The sequence below is a fragment of the Sciurus carolinensis genome, chromosome 14, assembly GCF_902686445.1.
Source record: "Sciurus carolinensis chromosome 14, mSciCar1.2, whole genome shotgun sequence".
In the NCBI taxonomy this organism is placed as follows: Eukaryota; Metazoa; Chordata; class Mammalia; order Rodentia; family Sciuridae; genus Sciurus; species Sciurus carolinensis.
Window position 1 is genome coordinate 1,533,462 of NC_062226.1, and position 24,748 is coordinate 1,558,209.

The 24,748-nt window shown below is 59.4% G+C and overlaps 1 protein-coding gene across 2 annotated transcripts in view; it reads left to right on the forward strand.

Annotated features, from left to right (window-relative positions):
- The window catches only part of Nacc2 (NACC family member 2), a 54,725-nt gene that overhangs the window by 6,991 nt on the left and 22,986 nt on the right, over nt 1-24,748 (forward strand). The window contains exons 1-2 of one of the 2 annotated variants that reach the window (XM_047525111.1): nt 19,183-19,468; nt 20,683-21,613. In XM_047525111.1, the coding sequence (XP_047381067.1) occupies nt 20,740-21,613 (874 nt within the window). In that variant the 5' untranslated portion in view covers nt 19,183-19,468; nt 20,683-20,739. Of the gene's footprint in view, nt 1-19,182; nt 19,469-20,682; nt 21,614-24,748 lie in introns of those variants that run through there. The other variant, XM_047525110.1, reaches the window with a different exon arrangement.

Here is a 24,748-nt window from a genome sequence, read left to right on the forward strand (position 1 = left end):
TGGGTCCTCTGGAGGGACCTCTCCCAGCTTCCCAGGCTCCTGCAGTCCCCGGGTTCTGGGGCCCAGGCAGCCTCGCTATGGCCTCTGCCTGTGGTCACAGGCCTCCCCCTGTGGCTCTTTCCAAATTCCCCTCTTTCTTTTCCCCCTCAGTGCTGGGGCTGGACCAGCGTGTGCTCAGCACCTACCACTGGGCTACACCCCAGCCAGTCCCTCTCCTATGAGGAGACCCGTTGCTGGATCTGGGACCCACCCTTGATGCAGGAGGATCCCATCTCAAGATCCTCAACTGAAGATACCTGCAAAGACCCTGTTTCCAGATAAGATTATATTTGCAGGGTCTGGGTAGATGGGAAGTTCTGGGGACACTTTTCAACCCAGCATGGGGCGGGACAAAACTTTGGTGCCTGGACGGCTGTTGGCCATCGCTCTGCTGCAGCCAGCATGGGAAATGGGGGCCACTCTGCCAAGCCCTGCCAGGGTGTGGTGGGCAGTGCAGGGTGGGCAGTCAGGTGGGAACTTTGCAGGAACCCAGCTGTGGTTGTGGGTGGGAGAAGGCACTGCCCACTTTGATGAGTTTTGAGATAGGAGAGGCGGGGATTGTGTAGATTATCATAACCCAGTTAATGTGAGTCTGTGTTACTTGAAGTGGCCTGGAAACCAGTAGTGTGTAGGTCGCAGTAGAGCCCTGGGCAGCACAGCAGCTCCGGGCTGGGCAGTGTAGCACAGACCATGGCCACGACTTCCAGGCATGTGTCTGGAGGGGAGGCCCAGAGGATGTGATATCCATGGGGCCTACCCAGCCTGGACTGTGGGGAAGCCCAGTCTGGTCCTGGTACCACAGAGCCAGGTTGGTGCCATCCAGACCATCAGATAGCCTCACCTGCCCAAGCATGTGTGTTGGCGAGGGGCAGGTCATTCCTCCCATGTGCCCATGGCCCCCAGCTCTTTCATACCCATGCAGCTGGCCAGCAGTGTGGAAGACTGAAGCTGGTGGCCCCTCAGGTCCTGGGGGCTGCCCTGGAGTTTAGCTCTGGGCCATTCATCAGATTCCTCAAGACTCAGGGAAGCAGGAAGCCCACAGAGGTCCTGCTCGGAAGCCTTGGGTGTTCAGAGGTGCTGCTCTGTCCTGCTGCCTGGCACAGAGCCTCCTAAGAGGGTGGGAAGGCTGGCAGCTGCCTTTGCTGCTCGGGAGACCCTCAAGGGTCCTGGCTGCTTCCAAGAATTGCTTCTGAGGGTTTTAGAAAGTTAGGCTGGGATGCCCCAGGAATAGGCACCCCTTTTCCTGGGGTTGGGACTTGGTCTCCTTCATCTGTGGGGAACTCGTTGCAGGATGCCAACCACTGGAGTCGGGGCCCACCCTCTGTCTGAGAGCTCAGCGTAACTTGGTTGGTTACATCTGCAAAGACCCTGGTTTTCAGTGAGGTCGTAGCTGGGCAGGGTGGTCTGGGCCTGGAGTTCCAGCTACAGAGGCAGGGAGATTACTCGAACCTGCGGTTTCTCTCCAGCTCTCCTTGTGCCTTTACTGAGATCCTAGTGTGACTCTCAGGTCCGTCTTTCCTGGGACACCTATCTGATTCCCCCGCACCGTCCCTAAACCACATAAGAGCACACACAGTGTCCACCGAGGGCCGACCTGCGTGCCACTGGCAGGGTGGTGGAGCTGGTGCGCTGGCAGACAGCTGGGCTTGCTAAGACCTACTGCAGTGGGCTGCCCTTCCCACGTCCTGGAACCTGGACTGAGTTCTGGATGCCCTGCTGGGGGCAGTGAGGAGCGCAGGCTCAGAGAGGAGTGGGCACAGACGTGGTGTGGGGAGGCTTCCGGAGAGGGCCCAGCACAGCTCAGGCACCACCACCCGCTGCAGCCTGGCTGCACCGTGGGTCCTTGTGGTCCAGTTGTTGGTCGCTTCAGCCTTAGGCAGTGGGTCCTTCTGAGAACCCCAGCTTCAGGAGCCCCTCCACAGCCAGGGGTGCCCATCTGCGCTTCTCCAGTAGGGCCCCTATTTCTGTGGCCTACCATAAGGAGCAGCTCCGATGGTTCCCAGCAAGACGGGAACTCGGAGTCAGTGGCCTCATTCATAGTGTGCGCGTGTGGCTCCGGCCCAGCCTGTGGATCTGTTGGGAGCCTGGATGCCTGGATTTTAGACTTTCTCTCTCTTTTTTTTTTTTTTTTTTTTTGTTACTGGGGATTGAACTCCGGGGTGCTTTACCACTGAACCACGTTCCCAACCTTGCTAAATGGCTGAGACTGGCCCCAAACTTTTGATCCTCCTACCTCAGCCTGCCGAGTTGCTGGGATTACAGCCTTGTGCCACTGTGCCGGGCTTGGATTAGACTTTCTTGGCTTCCTGCCATCCCCCAATGGCCTTGCATCTTACGAACTTCAAGATTTTAGTACCTTCCCTCTTCCTAGCTACAGAATGGGGAGAACTTGAGACCCCCACCAGCATGCACAGCCCCATTCCAGGGCTCTGATGGCCCTTCTGACCTCACAGAAGGGCTAGGTGGCAGCTGCTCGGGACCAGTGGAGGGGAAGCATCATCAACTCCAAGCAGCCCGTGGGCCTGGATCCCACTCATGATCGAGGGCAGGTGGCTTTTCCACCCCACCTGAGTGGCCCTGGGCCTCCATGTCATTTTCCCTGGGCCATGCACGGTACCCTGCTCTGGAGGTGAGGGTGGCCCTGGGATCCCAGCTTCAGGCCGTTCTGTGACTTCTGGGCTGAGGGGTGGGGTGCCTGACTGTCCTGCACCTGTGCAGCTGGATCTGCAGAGCTGGCACATTGAATCCTGTGGTTAGAATGTGGTGCTTGGAGGAAGTGTCCCCTGCCTACCAGCCAAAGGACAGCACCTATTGCATTGGGCCACCTGGGTGGCAGTGCAGCCAGACCCCATGGGAGTTCTGCCTTCATGGGGTTGGGAATCTGGGCAGGTGCCTCTCCTTCCCCCTGTCTTGTCACCATTTAAGAGGGTCTGACGCCCACCCTGGGTGTCACGCTGCCCCTCCTGGCCCCCCAGCAGGAGCAGGATACGCACCTGAGTGGTTTTCTGTACCCTATACTAATGTAGCGTGTGCTTTTTTTTAAAAGTCATGATTGAAGTCAAATTAACATATTTACCTTCAGTGCTCCCTCGGGAACCGTTAGGGAATCGGAGAGGTGCGGCGTCTGTGGCACCGGCGACAGTGACGGGGACGTCAGCTCCCGTGGGGCAGGTGCTTCTGCCTGAGCCACCCCAGAGCTCCATGGCTGCTGTGGTGTTGCTGGGAAAGGAGAGGCCACACCCTGTGAGCTGCGAGCCAGGGCCCACTGTCCTCCACCATCTTCTTGCATCCCACTGTCCTGTGCTCTGGCAGTGGTGTGTCTGCTGGCCCAGGAGAGCTTTCCCCAGAGTCCCACCTGTGGGTCCTGGTGCAGTGCTAGGGCCGCAAGTGAGACGGAGTCCATTTCCTCCTCTGTAAGGTGGGGCCGGGGCATCACCTTGAGCTTATCAAAGGCTCACATGGAAGAACAAGGCCAGTAGCTTCAGCCTCAGCAGAGTGAATTATCCGGGGACCTGCCCCACACGTACCTGTCCCCCTTGCCGAAGCTGGCTTCTGGTTCAGAGGTGTTTGGAGTTTGGGAGTGGTTTTCAGGCAGGCAGGGCCAGGCAAGGGTACTGGAGACCCTGGCAGATGGGACCCTTGGGCCCTGGGGATGAGACCTTATGCCCACCTGCTCTGCCAGTTTTTTTAACCTTTTCTTTCAGTGCTGGGGATGAACCCAGGGCCTTATGCCAGGCACCTGCTCTTCCAGAGAGCCACACCCTGGCCCTACCACTGTTTAAAAACACTGTGCACTGGTTGTGTGGAGGCAGGACTGAATGGGATGATAAAACACATGACCAGAGAGGTCACTCCCCCATCTGCACCTTTGGAAGCTCACCTCTGGAACGAAGCTCAAGGCAGTATTCCCTGTTGATTCGTGACCCCATTTTCCAGCTCCTGTCACGTACCTTTGATGACGTATATGGGGATATCATGAACATACTTGTGTTGGAGAGGAACCACAGAGCAGTGCACGGGTGCCAAGTGACACTCTGGTCTGTTTTTATGGAACCTGGCATGCTGGTACCAGGATGCAAAGAGCGTGGCAGGCCCAGCCTGGCATGTCCAGTGTGCCATTGGTGAATTCCAAGTGCACTGGCTCAGCTCGGAGGAGGTACTGCTGTTGCTGGGCCTCATGGAGGTGCCCGAGGTTGGGCTCCGCTGCTAGGGCCGCCCGCTGCCTCCTCTGCCTGGCCTGGCTTGTCCCCACTTGGGTCTGATGCAGGCACTGCCAGGGATCTCATGGTTGGGGTCTGTGTGTGGGGACCCCCACCAGCTGTGTGCGTGCCCTGTGCCTCTTGGCCTCGGGGCCTCTGCCGTCCCTCCTGGAGGTACTCTTGGAATTCTTCAGACTCTGACCGCTCGCCCTTCACTGAATGCACAGACCCCTCCCCTGGGGGGTCTTTTTGCTGGCTTGATGATGGGGTTTGGAGCTCCTGCCCTTAGTGAGGCAGGTCAGGTCCTTAGGGCCATGCAGCCCTGTGGGTGCTGGGGCTGGCCCGGGCCCCGTGCGGGGTGCTGGTACACGCACTTCCCCGCCGTGCGGCCCGCTTCCTCCCTGTGTTCTTGAAGCTTTGCTCTTTGACCTTTCACACACAGGCCCGGGTAAAGTTTTTATTTGGGGGGTTAAGCATGGCACGTGGTGCACTGCCCTCCCCATCCCCGGGTGCCCAGTGCAGCATGTCCAGGACATCCCCGTTGCCATGTGGCGTCCTCGCTGTCCCCCCAGTGCTCTCACCTTGCAGAATAAAGCTCCGTCCCCGCTGAATGCCGACCGCCCTCCAGCCCCTTGCTGTCCGGTTGCTTTCACATAGCATGGTGTTTTGGGGTTCTCCCAGGCTGTAGGGTGCACCAGGGTTTGACTGTTTACTTGCTTGACAGTATTCCATGGTATGGGTGGGAAAACCAGCTCTGAGAGCCTCTGAGGAGCTGATTGTTTATGGTGGGTGAAGAATGTCGGCAAAGGGGGGTGTTCAGTTAGCTACAAAATTGCTCAGTCTCTTAGAGCGGGAAGATCAGATCCTCTGGCCTCTCTTTGCTACTGGACAGAAATCAATGGCATCTTTTGGGCACAAATCTAAGAATCTGGGGCCTGATCCTTGTTAACATTGGAGGAGGCCAATCGCTGGGCCATCCAGTGGTGACAGTGGACAGCGGCACAAGTGGACGGCTCCCACATCCTGGGCCCCATTTTCACATTTCTGATAACTCTCTTCAGCAGCGACTCTTCATGTTCATAAATGATTTCAGGGCACAGTTTTGGAACATGTGTCTGTCTGGTCTGTTACACAGGGCAGCAGAGACAGCTCCACTAGTGGCCCTTTGCTCCAGGGACACTGCCTTTGCTCTTATTGAACTTTCCATCCCAAGTGTGGGAGCCTAGGCAGGAGAGCCGTCTGCAGGGTTCACCAGCAGGCTGCAGGCATGGGAGCCGGCCTCCCTCAGCCTGTGCACCCCGTGTGGCTCTTCCTGTCTGCTGGAAGGTGGGTGCTGGGAGCCAGCAATGCCAACGCCAGCTTCCTGGGAGGGCGCCATGCCCTGGGCTCCAGTGCAGTGTGGACCCCGTGGCCTGGTGCGGGGAGGGGGGGGCTCCACCCACTGATGTGGTGCCCTGGATGTGGTCCTGACTGTGCCAGCAGTTTGTCCAGCTGCTTGTGATACCAGGAGGGGATCTCAGCATTTCCACCAAGAGCCACGTGGCTGCCAAAGCTGAACGCTTCCAGAAAGGGTTTGTTTCTGAATTCTGGTGCTCAGGAGCACAGGACGCTGGGTAAAGAACTTTTCATTTAGTCTTAAAAGTGAGGTTGGCTTCATGGAGGACTAGAGATGGTCTAGAGGGAAAGATGTAGCTTTTCTTCCCCTTTATTCCAAAAACAAATGTCCATGGGACACCGTCCCAGCCGGTGCCGGGCTGTGGTCAGCAGTCCCTGGAATTGCTGAGACCTGAACGAGGAGGTCTCCTGGTGCCGGCCTGTGTGGTGTGGTGGTTGCAGGTCACCACACCTGTTGTGACCCAACCCCCCGAGACCCAGCACTCCCACCCCTTTCTGGCCTGTGGACAGCAGGAGAGACTCAGCTCATCTCCCAGGAATAGGCCTGGAGGAAGTCAGGTCTGCAGTGAGGGCCGAACTTAACTTAGCTGCCTGCCCCCCAGTGAGCTTGGGTGTGGAGAGGGAGCACGCAGCCTCTGGTCCCATGAATGGCCCTGAGGGCCCCTGCCCACCTGGGAGGCTCAGCAGCCCAAGGGGCTTCTATTCTGCGTGGGTCTCTCGTGGCTGGCCCCAACCAGGCTGGTGCTCCTGCTCCTGTGGAGGAGCACTTGAGTGGGCGGGGCCTCCGGGAGCATGGAGGATGATGAGCGGCACAGTCCAGCACTCTCCACTCAGTGTTCTCTGGCGTGGGGAAGGCACATGGATATCAGAGACCGGGACTTGATGGAGGTAGTCCTGCTCTGCCAAGAGCTGCAAGTGCTTTTAGCTTGCCTGCATGTTAATCGAAGGGGCAGTACGTATTTTGAAGTCTTGCAGAACAGTAATACTTCAGTGAAGACTCTGAACCTGAACCCAACCTTGACTTTTTTTTTTGTACTGGGTACTGAACCCAGGCGTGCTCTACCACTAAGGCACATCCCCAACCCTCACCAAGTTGCCCAGGCTGGCCTCAGATTTGCAACCCTCCTGCCTCAGCCTCCGGAGTAACTGGGATCAGAGGCGTGGCCTGGTGCCTGGCTGAGGACTTTGAGCTCGTGATGTGGTTGGTGCAGAAGTAGCTCTGGGGTGGCAGGACCAACTTTCAGGGCAGGAGGAGAAGAGCAGCCTCTGCACCCCTCGCTACAGGCACACGAACCCCCAGACCAGTCCTCTGTCTGAGCAGAGGGACCACGTTTGGCTCACGCATCGCCATCAGGGCGGAGGTGTCCAGAAGCCAGCTCTCCTCGTGGCTGCTGCGAACCCAGGCCTGCGGAGCGCGCTCTGCAGGCCTGCGACTTCCCATTCACCGCAGAGCCTTTCATCTCAGGCTCTTTCACGTTTGTAACCACTGTTGGCTTCACTTGAGGACAAAACGCCTCTTCCCCGCTTGATGAGCAGAGCCAGCTCTGAGCTGCTCCGGCGCAAGGCAGCTCCTACAGCCCCCTGCAGCTCCCGCTGGGCCACGGTTCATTCCTCCTAACCTCTTAACTACCCGGATGACCTCTCTGGGAAGGAGGGTGAGGGTGGATGAGGAAGGTGGTGGTGCCTGCTTGTCTCACAGCGGAGCCTGAGCGTGGGCACACCAGGAGCACGCGGGACACGGCGCCCCGTGCAAGAACACAGAATTCACACACGTGTGGCACACACGTGCACGTACACACCACGTGCCACACATGTGCATCACATACATAGTCACACATATCCACCACACACGTCCACCACACATGTGCATGCACACACACACCCCACACAGGTGACCTTTGTACCTTGTAAGTGACCAGAGAGGTGTTGGTCTCATCTGTGATAAAAAATAAGCAAAAGTACAGTTTTAAAAGTCTGCTTGCTAACCAGTGTGCTTCTGCACTTGCGCATCACCCAGGTATTAGACATTGTTCATTGTTGATCTAGTATTGACATGGGGCGCTAAATTAAGGATTTTGGAAAATTTAAGTTGACCCACCACAAAGCAGCATAGTCACTTCTTTAAAAACAACAACAACCACCTTTTTTTTGGACCTAGTGGACATGATTATGCAGTGGGGAGTAACAGGGAATGAGAGACTAGACGCAGGTGGTGTGTCCCTGCAGGGGAGGGTCATCTGCCCCCATGTGGGAGCGCCCTGGAGTGGGTCTGGTGCTCTCTGTCCTGGCGTGCTGGGGGAACCCAGGGCTTGTGCCTGCCCCCAGCCTCACTGGCCCTTGTGGGCAAATTTCACGGTGTGTGGGTTTTATCTCACTGAAGGTGCTTTAAAGAGAGGGCAGAGGAGGGCATGGGGCAGGGAAGGAGAGGGAAGAGGCACCCTTGCCCACAGCATTGATACTCCATCTTTGATTTCAGCCACGGTACTGGGTGTGCAGTGGCGTCTCCCTGTGGCTCGCATCTGCATCCCCGCCTGCCAGCGTCGTCACTTGCCACCTGTACAGCCTTTCTTTTTCTTTCTCTTTTTTTGATTTCTGGGGATTGAACCCAGGGTGCTCCACCACTGAGCCACACCCCAAGCCCTTTTTATTATATTTCAAGACAGGGTCTCGCTAAGTTGCTGAGGCTGTCCTCAGACTTGTGCTCCTCCTGCCTCAGCCTCCCAAGTCGCTGTGATGAGAGGCATGCCCACAACGCCCAGCCTGTAGGTCCTTTCTTGTGAAATGCACCCTAAGGTCGTCTGCCGTTTGCTGACTGGACTGTGTGTCCGTGGTCAGATTTGAGGTTCTTTATGTAGCCTGGGTACTAGTGCTTTTCAGGATGCGAGGCTTACCTCTATTTTCTCTTAGGCTCTATCTCTTCATCCTCTTAACTGGGTCTTTTGCTGCGCAAAAGCTTTACATTTTGGTATTTTTACATTTTACATTTAGTGCTGGGAGTCCATTTCTGGTCAGTGTTGGGAGCGTGAGGTCTAGGCGAGAGCTTTGCCGTCTGCCTCTGCATGCTGCCAAGGCCGGCCGTCTCCTCCCTGACTTGCTGTTGCCTCTGCAGAAGACTCCGTGGGGGCTGGGGCAAGGCTCAGGGTAGTGGCCAGGCGCTGGGTTCCGTCCCTGTTTGGTGTGTTTGTGAGGGTCTGTTCTGGGGTTTTCTGTCTGTTCACATACAACATACAAGCCCTAGACCTGTTCACTCTGCTTTATGTGAGGTATTTGCTCTTTGTTTTTTGGAGTGATTATGCTTTTTGGTGTGCTCTGGATTCTTAATCTTGGTTCTTGCTAGCACAGGAAGACAGTAGTTTAACCTTGAGAGATGAACTTGCAGTTAGTGGTAGAAGTGTTCGCAGATTCCTGGAGGCCTACCGTGTCGCCTGCAGGTGGGGACAGCTGCAGCCCTGTACTCCCTTGCATTACCTGGCTCCTGGCTACATGGTTCAGCCCTGTCTTGGTCAGAGTGGGCAGCATATCCTTGCCATCTGAAGGAGGAAGCACTGGTGTAGGATTTTTCTGATGAAGTTTCCATTTGTTCTTTTTTCTTTTCTTCTTCCTTATTTTGAAGATGGGGTCTTGCTCTGTTGGCCAGGCTGGTCTTGAACTTATGAGCTCAAGTGCTCTCCACCTCAGCCTCCGGGGTCATGTTTTTTAATCTACTCTACCAGTGGGTGGGTCTCTTCTTGGGGGTGCTGGGGGTGCAGTCAGGGCCTCCTGAATGTAGGCCAGGTACTCCACCAGAGCCCCCTCAGGGTTTTGCCTTAGTCTTCCTGATGCCCAGTGATGTCCAGTGTTTTCCAGATGACCATGTTGGAAATCTGTGTGTTCTTTGGGGGATCTCTTCAGACGCTTTACTGGGTGTTAAATAGGGTCATCTGTCTTTTCATTGCCATCAAAGTTCTCTGTACATCCTGGATATAAGCCTCATCAGAAACGTGATTGGCAGATACTCCCTTCCTTTTTTTTTTTTTATTGTGGTGCTGGGATTGAACCCAGGACCTTGTGCATGTGAGGCAAACACTCTACCGACTGAACTATATCCTCAGTCCCACTTCCATTTTTTCATGTCTTTTTACTTTCTTGATGGTATCCTTTGACACCATCAAGATACCTTTTTAAATTTTGATGAAGTCTGATTTATCTGTTCCTCCCTATTGTGGCATGTGCTTTTGAGGATGAGTCTTAGAATCCGATGTTTAACTCAAGGTCAAGACTCACCCTCTGTTTTCTTCTGAGAGCTCTGTGGCTTCAGCTATTCCATTTGGACCTGTGGTTTGTCCTAAGTTAATCTTGGTGCCTGGTGGGGGTGGGGGTGGGGGGGTCCCCCTTTCTTCTGCATGTGGAGACCCTCTGGTCCCAGTGCCTTGTCCTGAAGACGTCCCCTATTGGATGAACTCGGCTTCCTTGTTCAATTTGTTGGCTGGGGACATGTGAATTCATAGACTCACTGCAGCCCATTGATCTGAGTCTGCTTTTACATCAGCACACACCGTCTTGATCACTGGCTGTAGAGGAAGTTGTGACATCAGGAAGTGTGAAGGCTCCAGCTTTGTCCTTTCCGCGAGTCTTTGGCCATTCTGGATCCCTAGCATCTCCATAGGAATCACGCGTCAGCCTGTCTGTTTCTACAGAGAAGTCTGCTGGGATTTCGATGGGGGTGGCACCAGGTCTGCAGATAAGTTGAGGACTGCTTCTCCCTGGAGGTGCGAGGTCCTCCGACCCGCATTCACACTGCAGTGGAGTGAGGTGGCCAGGCAGAAGGCGGCGTCTGCTCTCACTGGAGCTCGGGGTCCAGTCTCATGAAGTCGGGTGGCCTCATGCACTTGACGAGGGAGTTCACATGCAGTGTTTTGGGGGTTTTGTTGCTTTTGAGGGTCTCCTGTGTTACCCACACTGACCTCAAAGTCCTGGGCTCCGGTGAACTTCCCTCCTCAGCCTCCCGAGGAGCAGGACCACTGGCGTGTGCCACCATGCCCGACTTGCTTGAGCATCTTGTGTTTTCGGGTTGCAGGGATTTGGATCTCCATGTAGAAATGTTCTGCAGCAAGTCGTGCCTGGTAGAACTCTCTGCTCTGCCTCCTTCTGACCCAGATAGTTGAGACCGGCAGGTGCACCAGGATCCAGGTGCTGCAGGGGCCACTCTGTTCCCTCCAGCCTGGATCCCTCTCCCTTCTCCAGGAGATTGCAGCCCTTCTCTCTGCCTCCAGCAGAGTTCTAGGTTGGTCCTTCATGGCCTCCCCAGGGAGAAGGGCTGACCCTGAAGCGGCCTGGTGGGCTCAGCCTCTTTGTGTGCAGGGGAGGGGACACTGTCCAGGAGATGCTCCTCCTGAAGCCCCAAGGGGAAGTCTGCCCCATCCTAGAATGTGATGGTACCAGTGGCCCCTGTCCCCACCCCATGACGAGTGGCCTAGGTCGGGGGACACAGCACTCTCCCCAGCCCTGTTTGTCCTCCTGGGCAGACCCTTCCTCCCCCAACCTCTGGGGCCCATGTTTCAGGGCTGGCTGGGTTGCAGAGTCTTCCAGACGCAGAAGGAGGTGTCCTGACCTAGGGGCTCTAGGGCCCCCAGGAGCTTCAGGGGCTTGGAGCCCCGCCTGTGTCTTTGATTGCTTTCACTCAGGAGTGCCTAGTCGCCCTTTGGTCCTTCTGCTCCACCTTACATCTCTGAAACCTGATGGGGCTGTGAGTGCCTGGGGGCAGGTCCTGGCCCTGGTGATGAGGTCTCTGGCCTTGGATGCAGGCCTGGGCCTGATTCTCCAGGGCCACACACAAGGCCTCCCCATCCACTGTGGATGCTCCACCTGGGCTGACTGTCACTTGCACCTTTTCTGGGGGCCTGGCTGTGAGCACCACATGGAATGGTGGCTGCCATTGGCCCTTCCCGAGGCAGTGGGACTGGGATGACCCTCCTGCAGCAGGGCTAGGCCAGGCCACAGCCAGGGAGGCCCCCCTGAGCCCCGAGCCTGCCCATGGGAGGGGTAGTGAGTCCGCTGCTGGAACTGCCAGCCTGTGAAAGCTGCACGTCTGTATTCGTGGACTTTGTTTCTCATGTTGGTAACTAGCCTTCCTGGCCCCAGCTTAAGGAGCCCCAGTGCCCCAGGCACTCCTGGCGTCCCAGGGTGGGAGGCTGGACCCTGGCCCTTCCCCCTGCCGGTCTTGGGTGTTGGGAGAGCACTCCGGGAGATTTGGGTTTTGTGGTTGAGACTCCCATGCCAGAGCACGAGAACGATTATGTGCAGCTTTTATTTGGCCCCTAGGATTCTTGCTGCATTATCCGTATTTCCTTTAATTTGTGGGATTTCTAGTAAATGGGCTTAAAAATAGTTCTGGGCACGTTGCCAGGGCAGATGCGGGCAGCAGGCATCTCTACGCTTCCCTCTCCAGTGGTGAGTGGGGTAACCCCCGTGTCACTCCTGCCTCCTGCAGGTCCCCTGGGGTGGCCGGCCCAGCACAGTGGGGGCAGGTGTAGCTCCCCACTTCTGGACAGGAAGTCTTGGCTGCAGCCTAGGGACTGGGACCATGTGGGAAGGGAGGTGGCAGGGCTGGGTGGGATGGGGTCTGTATGAGAAGGGGTGAGGGGTGGGAGGTCGCTGAGTAAGGGCTGGGGAGGCTGGACACACACAGAGTACCTGTACCCTCTGTCTGGAGCTGTCTAGCTAAAGACCCTGGCAAATGTGGCCAGGTGTGTTGCTGGGCTTGGGGACCCCTGTGTTTTGATGGAGAAGAGACAGGGCCACTTTTTAACATGCAACAGACTCCAACAAGCCCCTGCCCCTAAGGTCTCTGAGCCACTCCCCAAATGAAAAGGTCCCCCCACTCCTGCAGGCTGCCCTCCCTGGGCCCCCCTCAACTCTTTCCAGCTCCAAGTCTGGGTGTGGCCTCCTACATAGCCCTGAGTCCCCTGCTCTTGTGAACTGTTGACCTGGAGTGCCCTCAGAGCCCTGCTTGGGCTGGGCCTGGGTAGGTGTCCGGACACTGAGCTCGTCAAGTTTCTGGCCTCAGCTCTGCCAGCCCCTTGGGCTGCTCTGGCCTGAGGTTCAGATGGTGTCCCTGGTTCCAGGAATAAGCTCTGCACTAGGGCTGATGTCTCAGCTTGGCCCTGGCCAGGACTCACTGGGTGGCAGTTCTGCTTGGGCGCCCTGTAGCCCCAGCTGACCTGCCGTCCTCAGGACCCTGTGATCTGCCTGGTTGCCACCCCCGGGTTGGCACCACATGCTCTCCACCACTGGGCCATGCTGACCGGGCCCTGTCCCTGTCCTGGAGGCTTCATCCTGAAGCTGCTCATATTCTGTCTCCCTGCAGGCAGGAGGGAAGGGCCAGAGGCCAGAGCCTGGCCACCAGGCCTCCTGCCTAAGCAGGGCTCCTACCCTGCAGGGCAGTGCAGTGGGGCAGGGCGGGAGACTGACCTGCCACAGCACCTGTGGCCTTCAGTGGCTTGGTACTCTGCCCAGAAGTACTGCCTGGCTCCTCACCCAGAGCCAGCAGTGCCTAGAAGTGGTATTCCAAATCTCTGCTGCCCATGCGTCAAATCCTGGAGAGAGGGCGCCTAGGGCCTGTGGGTATTTCCGGGAGTGGACAGCTGCCTGTGGACCCCACCTGAGCTGGGCCTGGTACTCGTGTGGGGGAGGGCCTGCCTCCCAGGCAGGAAGGGAGCCTTGGCCTGGCCAGGACGCCCTGGGTGTGGGCAAGTGGCCTTCAGGTACATCCACATCCCTTCTGCTCTCTAGTGGGCTCCTACTTCAGGGACCAAACAGAGGTGAGGTTGATGTACTCAGGGTCAGGCCTGGTTCATCTGGGCCATTGTCACCAGCAGCCACCTTGCTAGGGGCTCGGGGTGGGGGTGGCTCCTAAGCAGTGGCCTTGTCTCAGCACGATCCCCCTCCACCACCACCAGTGGCTGATTTAGTACTTCTGTGTTGGTCTGATTTACATTAGATTTTTAAGCATAATTAGAAATGCAGGGATCTTTGTGTCTTACCTCGCCTCTGACTATTTATGGCACGATATGCAGATGGGGAGAGCCATGAATATTAAACAGGGGTGTGCTGGGAAGTGTGGGGAATGGTGGTGACCCAGGGCCAGCGCTGGCCGGACACCTCCCTGTGCCCACCCCCTGCAGCCCCTGGGATCTGGCTTCTGGCCCCCATGTGGCGAGGGTCAAGGGCACAAGCCGCTCTGGGACCTCCTAGGGGTAGAAGGGCAAGCTCCTGGGCCGTCCTCTACCAGGGTCACCCCTGCCCTGCTGTCCGGTGCCCCCGCTGGAGCTGGAGACCTGCTTCAGCAGGTGAGGGTGGAGGGGCCGTGTGCCTGTGGGGCTGGTGCTGGCTTTTTAAGTTATTAAACTGTGCCCAGGGGAGACACTCTTCAAGCTTATGTTATTTAAATTACAAATACGGGTGAGGGAGATGTCGGCTCTTCTCAAAACACTGCTTAATTCTTTGGAAACCTTCTGGAACGACTCTGTGGCTGGGGAGCTCCCCTCGGCGGGCAGGATCCCTGGTCTGCAGGACAGGGAGGGCAGGGCTGGGGGGCGCGGGCCGCGGGCTCCTGCTGCGTTCCCAGCCCACTGCCCCCCACTGCAGGTCCCACTGTGTTTTGTTTTGCCCCCCAACAACCATCCACAGGAAGTCAGAGGACCGTGCAGGGTGCAGGCCCATGTCCTGGCAGGTGGACTTGCCTCGGGCGAGGTGTGGCTGCCCAGAGGTGCCACCTGCTTGTCTTGTTTCATGGGGTTTGTCTGGGCCACACAGACCCCAGACTGGACCCTCAACAGCCGACCCCTGAGACCAAGTGTTCTTGGATGGAGATACCGTGGCCTGTGGAGGTTGCCCCAGCCTGATCCCGGTCCCGTTTGTCCTGGGGCTGTTGGGCTCTTCCCTGGGGTGGTGAAAACACCCACCTGCCCATGTCACCTCCCAGCCAGTTATGTCCCCCCTTTCTGAAGACCAGTGCAGACCCAGGGGGAAGATTGATGAAGAAATTTTTGAATTTGCAGTTTCTGGCAGGCTGCCCTTCTTCTTCTGGAAAAAAAAAAAAAGAAGAAGAAAAGAAAAGGAAAAAAAAAAGAAAAAAGCTTTCCAGGCAAACATTTGTTAGTGCAGTTAGAACCGGCTTTTATGGTTGATGCTGGTCCAGGCTTGTGGTCAGGGAGGAGGCTGCCCGGGGACCGCTGGAGGGAGACAGCGCTGCCATGCCGCCAGGCTCCTTACTGGCAGTACAGCCCCTCCCAGGCTGGAGCAGCGTAGTCCAGGGCTCTGCAGGCTGGGGCCCCCTGCTCCCCAGGACCTGGAAGCTGGGGAGACCTCTGTGCCTGCTTTTCTCTCCCGTGCAGAGGCTGAGGTGGACTCTGCTGTGGAGTCCTGGGGCCCTCAGGCAACCGCGGGTCTCACTTGCCCAAGAAGTCCTGTCGATCAGGGCAGGTCCTCCTTCTTGGTCATTGGGTGGCCTGGACGCTGTGTGTGGAGATGGGAAGCCAGGGGCGTGGTGACTGGGCCGGGCCTTGCCCCACCCCAGTGCCTCTTGGCCTGGAGGCCTCAGCAGGGGGCCTGCCCTTTCTGGGCCTTGGTTTCCTTGTTTCTGCCACATGGTGGCACAGACAAATAGCATGTGCAGTTGGTGGGCTGGCCGGGCATGGTGGGGAGGCTGTGAGCCCACCCCATGTCCCTTGCTTTGCCTGCCTGAGTCGTGGGCCGTTGGCAGTTCCATTAGCAGTGAGGCCTGGGCAGCCAGCTCTGCCTCGCGGTGTCTTAAAAGTTTAATGCAAACCTACAGCCAAACCTGGTGCCTCACCCAGCTCCTCCGGGACCAGGGCACGCCCCAGCCAGCAGGCTGGACCTGGAAGGGTGAACCCGGGGCCCTGCTTGTTCCGTTGTCCCCTAGTTAAGTGGGGTTGGAACATGAGACCCACCCCCAGAGCCCATGCTGGCACCGTCCCTGGGGAGCCCCAACCAGCTGTGCCTTGCATCTCGTGTACTTGCCGGCTGGCTGGGGCATTGCTGTGGTGGACCTCACCGTGGCTGCCCTGGGGTGGCTGCCTCACGCCCCGCGAGCACCTGGACTGGCCTTGCAGGAGCCTTCGGTATTTGCTGCCGGGCCGTCTTCTGCCTAGCAGCAGAGGCGGACAGGGGAGGGGCCCTGACTGAGGTGGATGGGGCTTCCTGGGGAGGGGTCTCCAACTGGAGAAGATGGGGCAGGGGCTCCCTTTTCTCCCCAGAATGCTCACAGTGTCTCCCGCTCCCTCCTGCGTGTCTGCTGAGATCCGGAACCTCTTACTAGTTGGTAAAATTGAATCCTGCAAAATAATTTAACGTAATGCGTCTCGCCTCCCTTCCGCTTGCTGGTGGTGGTCCTGCAGCAGCCAAGTGCATGTCCCTCCAGAAAGGCGGCTCTCCTTGTTGGCCACTGTCCCAGTCCCCACTCTCTGGCCTTGGAGGCGTGCTCGGGTGGTCTTGTGTCTGCTGGAGCATCTGTCCCCAGATGCACCTGGAGTCCCAGGGGGCCGTCCTTGGCCTGGTCCCCTCCTGGGACTTGGTGTCCTCATTTGAGTCCTGCCTGGGACTCAGCTCTGGCAGCAGTGTCCCTCCTGCCAGACTGCGCTGACTGGTCCCATGTCCAACTCTCGTTCCTGTACCACCACCTGCCATCCTCCCTGGGCTTCCTGTGTCCTCCTGGGGGTTGCGCTACCTTGGGGGCTCCCAGATCCCAGCCTCCTCTGGGGAGTTGTCTGCAGAGAAGAAACCCCCTCCCCTCCTGGTACCCATCTTTTCTCATTCTGGGAGGGGTCTGTGGGCCCAGAGGAGCCTTCTATGTATGTCCCTGTGGGATGAGGGCACAGGGCAGGCTCAGTAGTGGGGCCTGGACCTGGCCTTTGGGTTTCCCAAAGTGAGTTCCATTCTGAAAGGCACCCTGCTGGGGAGGTGGCTGAGTGCACTTTCTGCCCAGCTCTTCAGAAATGTCGGTGAGCAAAGGGCATGCAGGGGGAAGGAACACGGCGCCTCGCCTGGGAAGCAGAGGGGTGGGGAAACCGAGTCAAAAGGGCGAGGTCACAGGGCATACTGACCACCACTGTGCCCTAGGAGCCAGGCCCAGTCCCTCCCCTGGGCAGCTGTGCTGCAGCCCATGGCCAGCTTAGACAGAGGCCCTCTCCTCTCCAGCGACAGCTCCAGGGTCAGCGCTTGGCTTGTCCTGCTTTCAGGCCCCGGGAATGTCCGCCAAGCCTTCATTTTATTCTTTTCTCCTAAAGTTCAGCTTTGTTCTTGCCCCAGCCAAGGCTTCTAAGAAAGCAACCTAAAACCAGCTCCTGTCCGGTTCTCCCAGACCAGGTGTGGGCAGCAGCCTTGCCAGGACAGGTGGCCTGAGGACAGGGCAGCACTATGCCAGTTGTCCTCAATCACCAGGGATGAGTTGGTCTTGTCATTTTCTGGGGGCATAATGGGCCCTTCCCTGGCTCAGGCCCTGAACTGTGGACGCAGGTGCCCACATGCTCAGGTCATGGCAAGTCCTGGGCACTGCTAGCTCCTACTATGTGGGGTCAAGCCAAAGGCTTTACAAATATTGTCTTTTTGTTCTCAGTAGTTGTCCCAATGTCCACCCTGAACCAGGTTCATAATTGGCACCTGAAAGTCATGGAAGGACACTGGACCTGGTGCCAGCAGGACCTGGGCTTTCAACCTGAATGACAGACGAGGGCCTGCTCTTAGGAAGGGACAGTCCCCAGGAGCATGCTCTGTTCCCTGCTGTTTAGACCTGGCTGCTGGTTGGTTTGGCCCAGAGTCGTCAGGACCCTCTGGGGCCATTGTGCAGGGTGCTGGCCTCTGGCTACCTATGACCAGGCTGGGCCACCCCTCCTGGCTCAGGTGGCCCTGCCTCCCTTCCCTGAGCTGAGGGTGCTGGCACAGAAGCCAGTGGCTTACTTGGAAGCCCTGGCAAGGGTGCCCATATCCCTGTGAAGGGAGCCTTTGGGGCCCTTCCCTTCATGCTGTGCGTTGCTGGGTAGCAGAGTCTCCTTCCAGCAGTGCCCAGCAATCAGTTAGCTGCCCACCTAGCCCTGCCCTTGTGGAGCTCCTGAGGCAGGTAGCTGACAGACTTCCTGGAAGAAGCAGTGTGCAACCTGAGGGTGGAGGGTGTGGCCTCAAGGGGACAGGACTGAGCCCTGGGCCTCCCTGTCCCATGAGCCCAGCTCTTCACATTCAGCAGCTGATTCGAAAACATCCCAGTTCCTGTCATAGTCACACTGAGAGTTGTCACTGATCTCTGTAGGAGGCAAAGCCACCGCAGAGGGCCCTCTGCATGGCCAGCTGGGCATCTTCCACACCTGGATGTCCTCCTGCCCTGTTTTATGTCTGGTGTTGAGAAGCAGAGCCCACAGTGTGTAAATAGGGAGGTGCCAGATGGCTCTTTCTTGCATCTTGGGATGGCTTGGAGGGGACACTGGGAGTGAGGGGCCCAGTGGTATGGCTGCCTCCACCAGGCCTCCCCCTGTTTCTCATTGCGAGGGTGATGGTGGCAGGTGGCAGAATCTTGGGCTGGACTGGAGCAGACCTCGCCACCGCCCACTCCACTCTCTTCTTGCTGGTAGAATATGTTCTTGCTGGGGACACTGCTGGTGGCAGGCAGGTAACCCCGGTGGCTGTCCAGTGGTGTGCCCCAGGGTCCTTGGGTCTAGCAAGTGTTGTGAGCCAGAAAGGAGGTGCCGCCTCTTGCACTAGCACTGCGTGGCTGCCCTTCCCCAGAAAGACTCGCAGGGATGCACAGCTGAGGCCCTGGGCACTGCACAGCTGAACTTCGCCACTGGGTCTGCAGGGAGACCCTGTAGCCACAGCCCAGTGTGCAGAGGAGCAAGTGCCCACCACCACTGTGGGCAGGAGCAGGGCTGCCTGGCCACAAAGTTGTCCTTAAAGGGCCAGGCAGTAATGAGAAGAAGAGTGGGGCCAGGAGGGTTCTGGGGCAGGACCGGCTGGGCGCTGCTATGGGACCCAGTGGCCACACAGGGAAGAGGCGCTGAGGTCCCAAGGAGAGGGAGCCCCTGCATTCCCTGTCTGTGCCTCTCCTCGGCCCCCTACTGTTCTTTCACCTGCCACCAAGCCTACCCCGCTTCCTTGCCCAGCTGCCCCCTAGTCCCTGGCCCCCAGCCCCTGCCCAGCCCCTCACCCAGCCACCAGCCTGCCCTGGAAGAGTTAAGCCTCCGCTGTGCCAGCCCTGCAGACTGTTTGGAATAGTTTAAATGCTTTGACACTGGGGCTGTCCTGGATGGCAGGGAAGCAGTTTACTGGGTAATTCATATGCAAAACTGCACTATAAATTTCCAGGCTGTCTCGGTTGCGTGGCACCACCAAGCATTTCTCCACGTACAGTACAGTATTTCTGCCATCTTTGTTTGCATTGCAGTGAGTCATCAAAAGTCTGTCTTGCACCAACACCCGGAGCCGTGCATTCCTCTGGCACCAACGCGCCACTGTTTTTAAAGCCCGGGCTGGGAGCTGGCATTTACTTCAGCTCCCAAATCAAAGGCGGCTATTCATTCCTGAGAGCTGCCTGAATGTTCGTCTGCATCCGGCCGCTTCATTGAGATGCTGCGCGCTGCCCGGGAGAGCCGGCCTGGGTGCAGCTGAGCTGCGGCCGCCGAGCCCCGCGCCCGGCCGGCCCCCCCTCCGGCTCCCGCCCTCCCCACCCCGGGGCTCCGGCTCCGTTTGCTGCATTCCCGGAGCAGCGGGCGGGCGGGCGGGCGGGCGAGCGGGGAACCTGCCCTGCCGGGCTGAGCGGGCAGCGTCGGCCGCGGCCGCAGCGGCTGGAGGTAGGTCCCCGCCGCGGGTGCCCCGGGCCGCGCCGGCAACTTCTCCGCAGCGGGGGCACTGCGGGCCTCCGGCGGCGCCCACCTGCCCAACTCCTGGCGCGGGTGGCTCCGCCCTCCGCCCGGCGCCCGGCGCCTCCGCGGCCGCGGCACTTTCCTCCGCGGGACACAGCGGCCCTTTGTGTGGCCCTGGAGTTGGGCCGGCGCCTTCTCCGGCCGCCCCCGCCCCCCTCGCGGAGGCGCCCGGTAAACAGCCGCCTGGCCCCCGCCTGCCCAGCCCCGCACCCTCCCGAGACCCCTCCAGTTACCTGGGTCGGGACCAGCCAGCAGGGATTGGCCGGCGCTGGAAGCGCGGCCGGGAGGGAGGGCGCCTGAGTGCGGCTGCGGTGTCTCCAACTCCGGCTTCTGGCAGCGCGCTCCAGACCACTTGGGACCTGGGTCAGGGTCCGCGCCTGCGGGGGGTCACCTGGGACGGCACGCCGGAGCTCTTATGCGGGGCAGAGGCCCCTCCATCGGGGGAGGAGCGGGGTGCCGCTGGCCGAGTTCTTCAGCTCACGTCCCCAGGCGGCCCCTGCGCCTCCCCACCATCCTAGGGAGGCTTGAGGCCGGACAGGGTCCTGAGAGGGGACAGCTGCCCAGGCCCGTTCCCCAGGGCCCCGCAAGACTGCCCGGAGGGAAAGGGGAAGACTGGAAACTCACGCCTCCGAAGCCTGGTCTTGGGCCCCTCCCGAGGCCGCAGGGAGGGGCTCCTTGTCCGCAGGAACTTTTTCCCTGAAACAGCTAGTTGCTACTGAGACTCTCCCAGACTGGCCCTCACCCGTCCCCCCAGCCCTCCTGGTGACTTGCCTGTCCCAACCTGCCCTGTCCTCCCCCAGGGTTCAGCCTCTGCCCCGTGTTTTCTGCAAAGACTGGCATCTGAAGCTCCGTCCTGGGGGAGGGGGTCTCATGGAGCAGCTCAGGGGTTCCGTGGGCAGCCTTGCCCAGTGGGTAAGCTGCTGCAGCTCCTCCTGCCTGAGCCGTGCTCTGGCTCATACTGCCCTGTCCCTCAGCAGGGGCCAGACCTTAAGACCCCCTGGAGCCCTTCTCTGGGATCACTCCCGCCAAGGAGGGCACATCCGTACTTTGCCCTTCGTAGGGGTCAGGAGAGGTGGGCGCTTGGCAGGCAGGATGGCGAGCATGTGTTTGTGCAGGGAACTGACCATGCTGTCCCCCCACAGATGTGCCCCCCTCGGGCTGCCCCGCGCTGAGTCTGAGGCCCATCCGTGTGCCCCACCATGTCTCAGATGCTGCACATCGAGATCCCCAACTTTGGGAACACCGTACTCGGCTGCCTCAACGAGCAGCGGCTGTTGGGCCTCTACTGCGATGTGTCCATCGTGGTCAAGGGCCAAGCCTTCAAGGCCCACCGGGCCGTGCTGGCCGCTAGCAGCCTCTACTTCCGTGATCTGTTTAGCGGCAACAGCAAGAGTGCATTCGAGCTGCCGGGCACCGTGCCGCCAGCCTGCTTCCAGCAGATCCTGTCCTTCTGCTACACGGGCAAGCTCACCATGGCGGCCAGCGAGCAGCTCGTGGTCATGTACACGGCCGGCTTCCTGCAGATCCAGCACATCGTGGAGCGCGGCACAGACCTCATGTTCAAGGTGAGCTCGCCCCACTGCGACTCGCAGACCACCATGATCGAGGACGCCAGCTCTGAACCCCAGAGTCCCTGCAATCAGCTGCAGCCGGCCTCCGCCGCCAGCGCCACGCCCTACGTTGTGTCCCCTTCTGTGCCCATTCCGCTGCTGACCCGTGTGAAGCATGAAGCCATGGAGCTGCCGCCGGCTGCAGGCCCAGGCCTAGCTCCCAAGCGTCCGCTGGAGACAGGGCCCCGGGACAGCGTGGCAGTGGCAGCTGGCGCAGCCCCTCTCAAGCTGCCCCGAGTCTCCTACTACGGGGTGCCCAGCCTGGCTACCCTCATCCCCAGCATCCAGCAGGTGCCCTACCCCCAGGGGGAGCGGACCAGTCCCGGGGCCAGCAGCCTGCCCACCACCGACAGCCCCACCTCCTACCACAACGAGGAGGAGGAGGAGGACGACGAGGCTTACGACACCATGGTGGAGGAGCAGTACGGCCAGATGTACATCAAGGCCAGCGGCAGCTACGCAGGTAACGCGAGGCGGCCGGCTGCGCTGCACGGGGCACCAGCGGCCTGAGTAGCATTCACAGCCTGGCTGGAGAGGCCACTGTGCTGCAGGCACAGTGTTCGAGCCTGGAGGAGGGAGGGGAAGCTGACCCGAGGGGTGGTGGGCAGGAGCCCCGTCACCGAGGAGCTTAGGCCTGGTGCTGTGTGAGATGACAGACCACGCGCCTCTGCCAGAGCTGCGGTAGCGTGTGCAGGAAGGGTCCTGACACTGGACAGATGAGGAAACCAAGGGTCTCAGTGGCCCAGTGACCTCCCAAGGGCTCACAGGACAATCACTGCCAGCTCAAGACCTCAGTTTCCCTGTCTGTGAAGTGCCTGGCACCGTGCAGTGTGGTACCCCGCAGGTCCTGCCTCCCTCCCTTCAGCCTCAGTTTCTTTGTCCTTTGTGAGGTTTTACCTCCCTCCAATTCTGAGGCTGCAGTTCCCTACCTCTGTTGGCTCACCCCCCTGGGCCCAGCCCCAGTGCCAGACCAGAATGTGCCCAGAGCTGAATGAGTGCCCTCTGGCTCGTTTTTGCTGAGGAGGGCTGCTCCCTTTGCGGGGATCATTAAGCCCAGGATGCCCGAATTTGAGATGCAGGCATTGTGGAGTAGGAATATCCTGGAGACTACGGGGTTTCTTGGGCGGAGGGACCAGCTTCTAGGGTCCAGGATGGGACGTCCCCTGTAAACCTGTGGTGTGCCTGGGCCTCTGCCCATGCTGATTTGCATGCAGGGCCACGTGTGGTGGCCTGGACCCAAGCACGTGGTGCTGCAGTAGGCCGGTGGGCCGAGGGGCAGCGTGGGGGCTCTCCCTACCCCTTTGCCACGTCTCATGCCTGAGGGGGTCTGTCAGTGCTGGGGAGAGTCAGGAGCAGTGTCTGGCATGGGCCTTTGGGACGGCCAGGTGCCTCTGGAGCAGCTGTGGCTGCAGACTGGGTGGCAGGGTCTCGGCTCCTGCGGTGGCTGCCCAGCAGCCTCTCGGAGCCTGCAGGAGGAGCCGCGGCCCTGGCCCCGGGCCCCGTGGAGTGTTGTCCTGCACACATCCTTCAGCATGGTGGCTTGTGGGCTCCTGAGAGCTGAGCTGGGCCAGACGCTTTCTTGTCTTCATGGCAGGGTCAGGGTTGATTTTTTTTTTTTTTTTTCTGAAATCAAAAAATGCAGCAGCCCCGAGTTGACCGGATGTGCAGGCCTCACAAGCTCATGCACCCAGCTCGGCCACAGACTCCAGGGAATCCGCTCAGTGTGCAGTTTGCTCTGCGCCTGCTGACCACCGTGCGGGGAGGAGGGGCAAGGCCCAGATAGCCCTCTCAGGGACCACAAGGCTTGGGGCTTGCATAGGATGGGGCTGTCACTCTGACCTCCCAGAGCAGACATCCTGGCCAACTGGTGTGTCCTGTGGTCCATGAGGACTCCACCATGCTGGTAGTTGGACACAGCCCTGTGGATGGGTTAGGGCAGCATGGCAGGGGGCCTCACTGGGGGTCTGCGGAGGTGAACCACAGGGGACAGACCTATCTCTGTTCTCCAGTCCCTGCACACCCCTGCCAACTCCAGTGACCTTAGCTGTGGACGGTAGGAAATAAGGTCTGTGTAAGGAGGGCTGGGAACACAGTGTGGTCCAACAGCGTGTACAGTGCCCTTGTCCCTTTATACCTGGTTAGCCCCACCTCCCCTGCACAGGAACAGCCCACCCACCTACCTCCAGGGGTTTTCTGAGAAACCAGGGGGGCAGTGACTGAGAAGAGGCTTTTGGAGTTGGTACATGCAGGATGGGGTCAGGTTGCCCAGCTGCTCCTAGCAGCCCGCTGTCCTGGCCAGGCCTTTCCAGCTCCCCCAGCGCTCAGCAGAGCATAGAGCCCTGGGGGGCAACGGGACCCCTGCAGGGGCCGGTGACAGGTGACGGGAGAGAGCCCTGCCCAGCCCCACCCGGCCCTGCCTGACCTTAGAGGTGTTGGCGATGGGGCAGTGTGCTGGGACACCGTGGGGCCTTGTCCCATGCGGCTCACGGTGCCACAGTCTGGGTTTTCTTGTGGTTTTTCTCTTCAGCAAGTCCATAAGTGGGGCAGAGGAAGGGGGTGTGAGATTTCTTGGTTAAAATCTAGGTTATTGGCAGTGACGCTGCTGGCATCACTGGGTGTGCTGGGGGAGGGAGGCCATGGGGTAGGCAGGCAGAGGGAGGGCCTGTCCCCCACACAGAGCTGCCCTGGGGAGCTGGCCCCCGTGCCCTGAGCTTCCTGCACTGGGCCTGGCCGCCTCTGGGGACAGCTCGGGAGGCCAACAATCTGCTGCCCCTTGCCTGGGCCCCTTGAGGGCTGGACAGCACTCCCGTTTCTGAGCTGGTGGAATCTGGAGTGCTCTTAGTGCCCTGTAAGGCGTCCTTTCTCCTTCCGGCCTCAGGTTCCCACCTGTCGAGGGAGAGGTTGGTTGGAGTGACCTCAGGGCTTTGGGGGTCAGTGCCCGTCACGTGCCTGAAGTCACGTGGTGGGCTGCCTCCCCACAGCCAAGAGTGCGGATGGCGTTCCCGTGCAATGGGCAGAGTCAGGAGGGGCAGCGGCCAGTTGTCTTGGGTCCCCAGCCCAGCGGCACTTCTGGCTGCACCTTGTCTGCCTCCTTCATGCCTCACATCCTGTACTGTCCTCCACAGGCGGAGCCGCCGCCTTCGACTTACCCAGTCTCCTCAAAGGACTCGGTTGTTTTGTTATGTCCTTAGCAATGCCACGGGGAAGGCCTGGGCCCCACGCAGTGATGCTTGCCAGCTCGGTCCCCACCTGCAGGTGCCAGCCAGGTCCCCCTCCCCTGGGAGGTTGCTGTCGCTCACAGGGCAGGGCAACTCACTGCTGGCCTACCTACCCCTCCAGCCCATGGCAGGGCGCTAGGGGGAAGGTGCGGACGGGCTGGAGCAGGGCGGCAGGCTCCCGGGACAGGGCCGAGTGTCCACACCTACACCACTCCACAGGCTCACACTCGAGCACACCAGTGCACATGCACACACGCTGGGTCCCCTTCTGGAGCCAAGCCTGCGGCCCGCCCTGACGTGGGGTGTGCTCAGACCAGCGTCTCTAGAGCACGGACGCCCTGGCAGAGCCCAGTCCTGGGCCCTGGGCAGTGGAAGGGTGT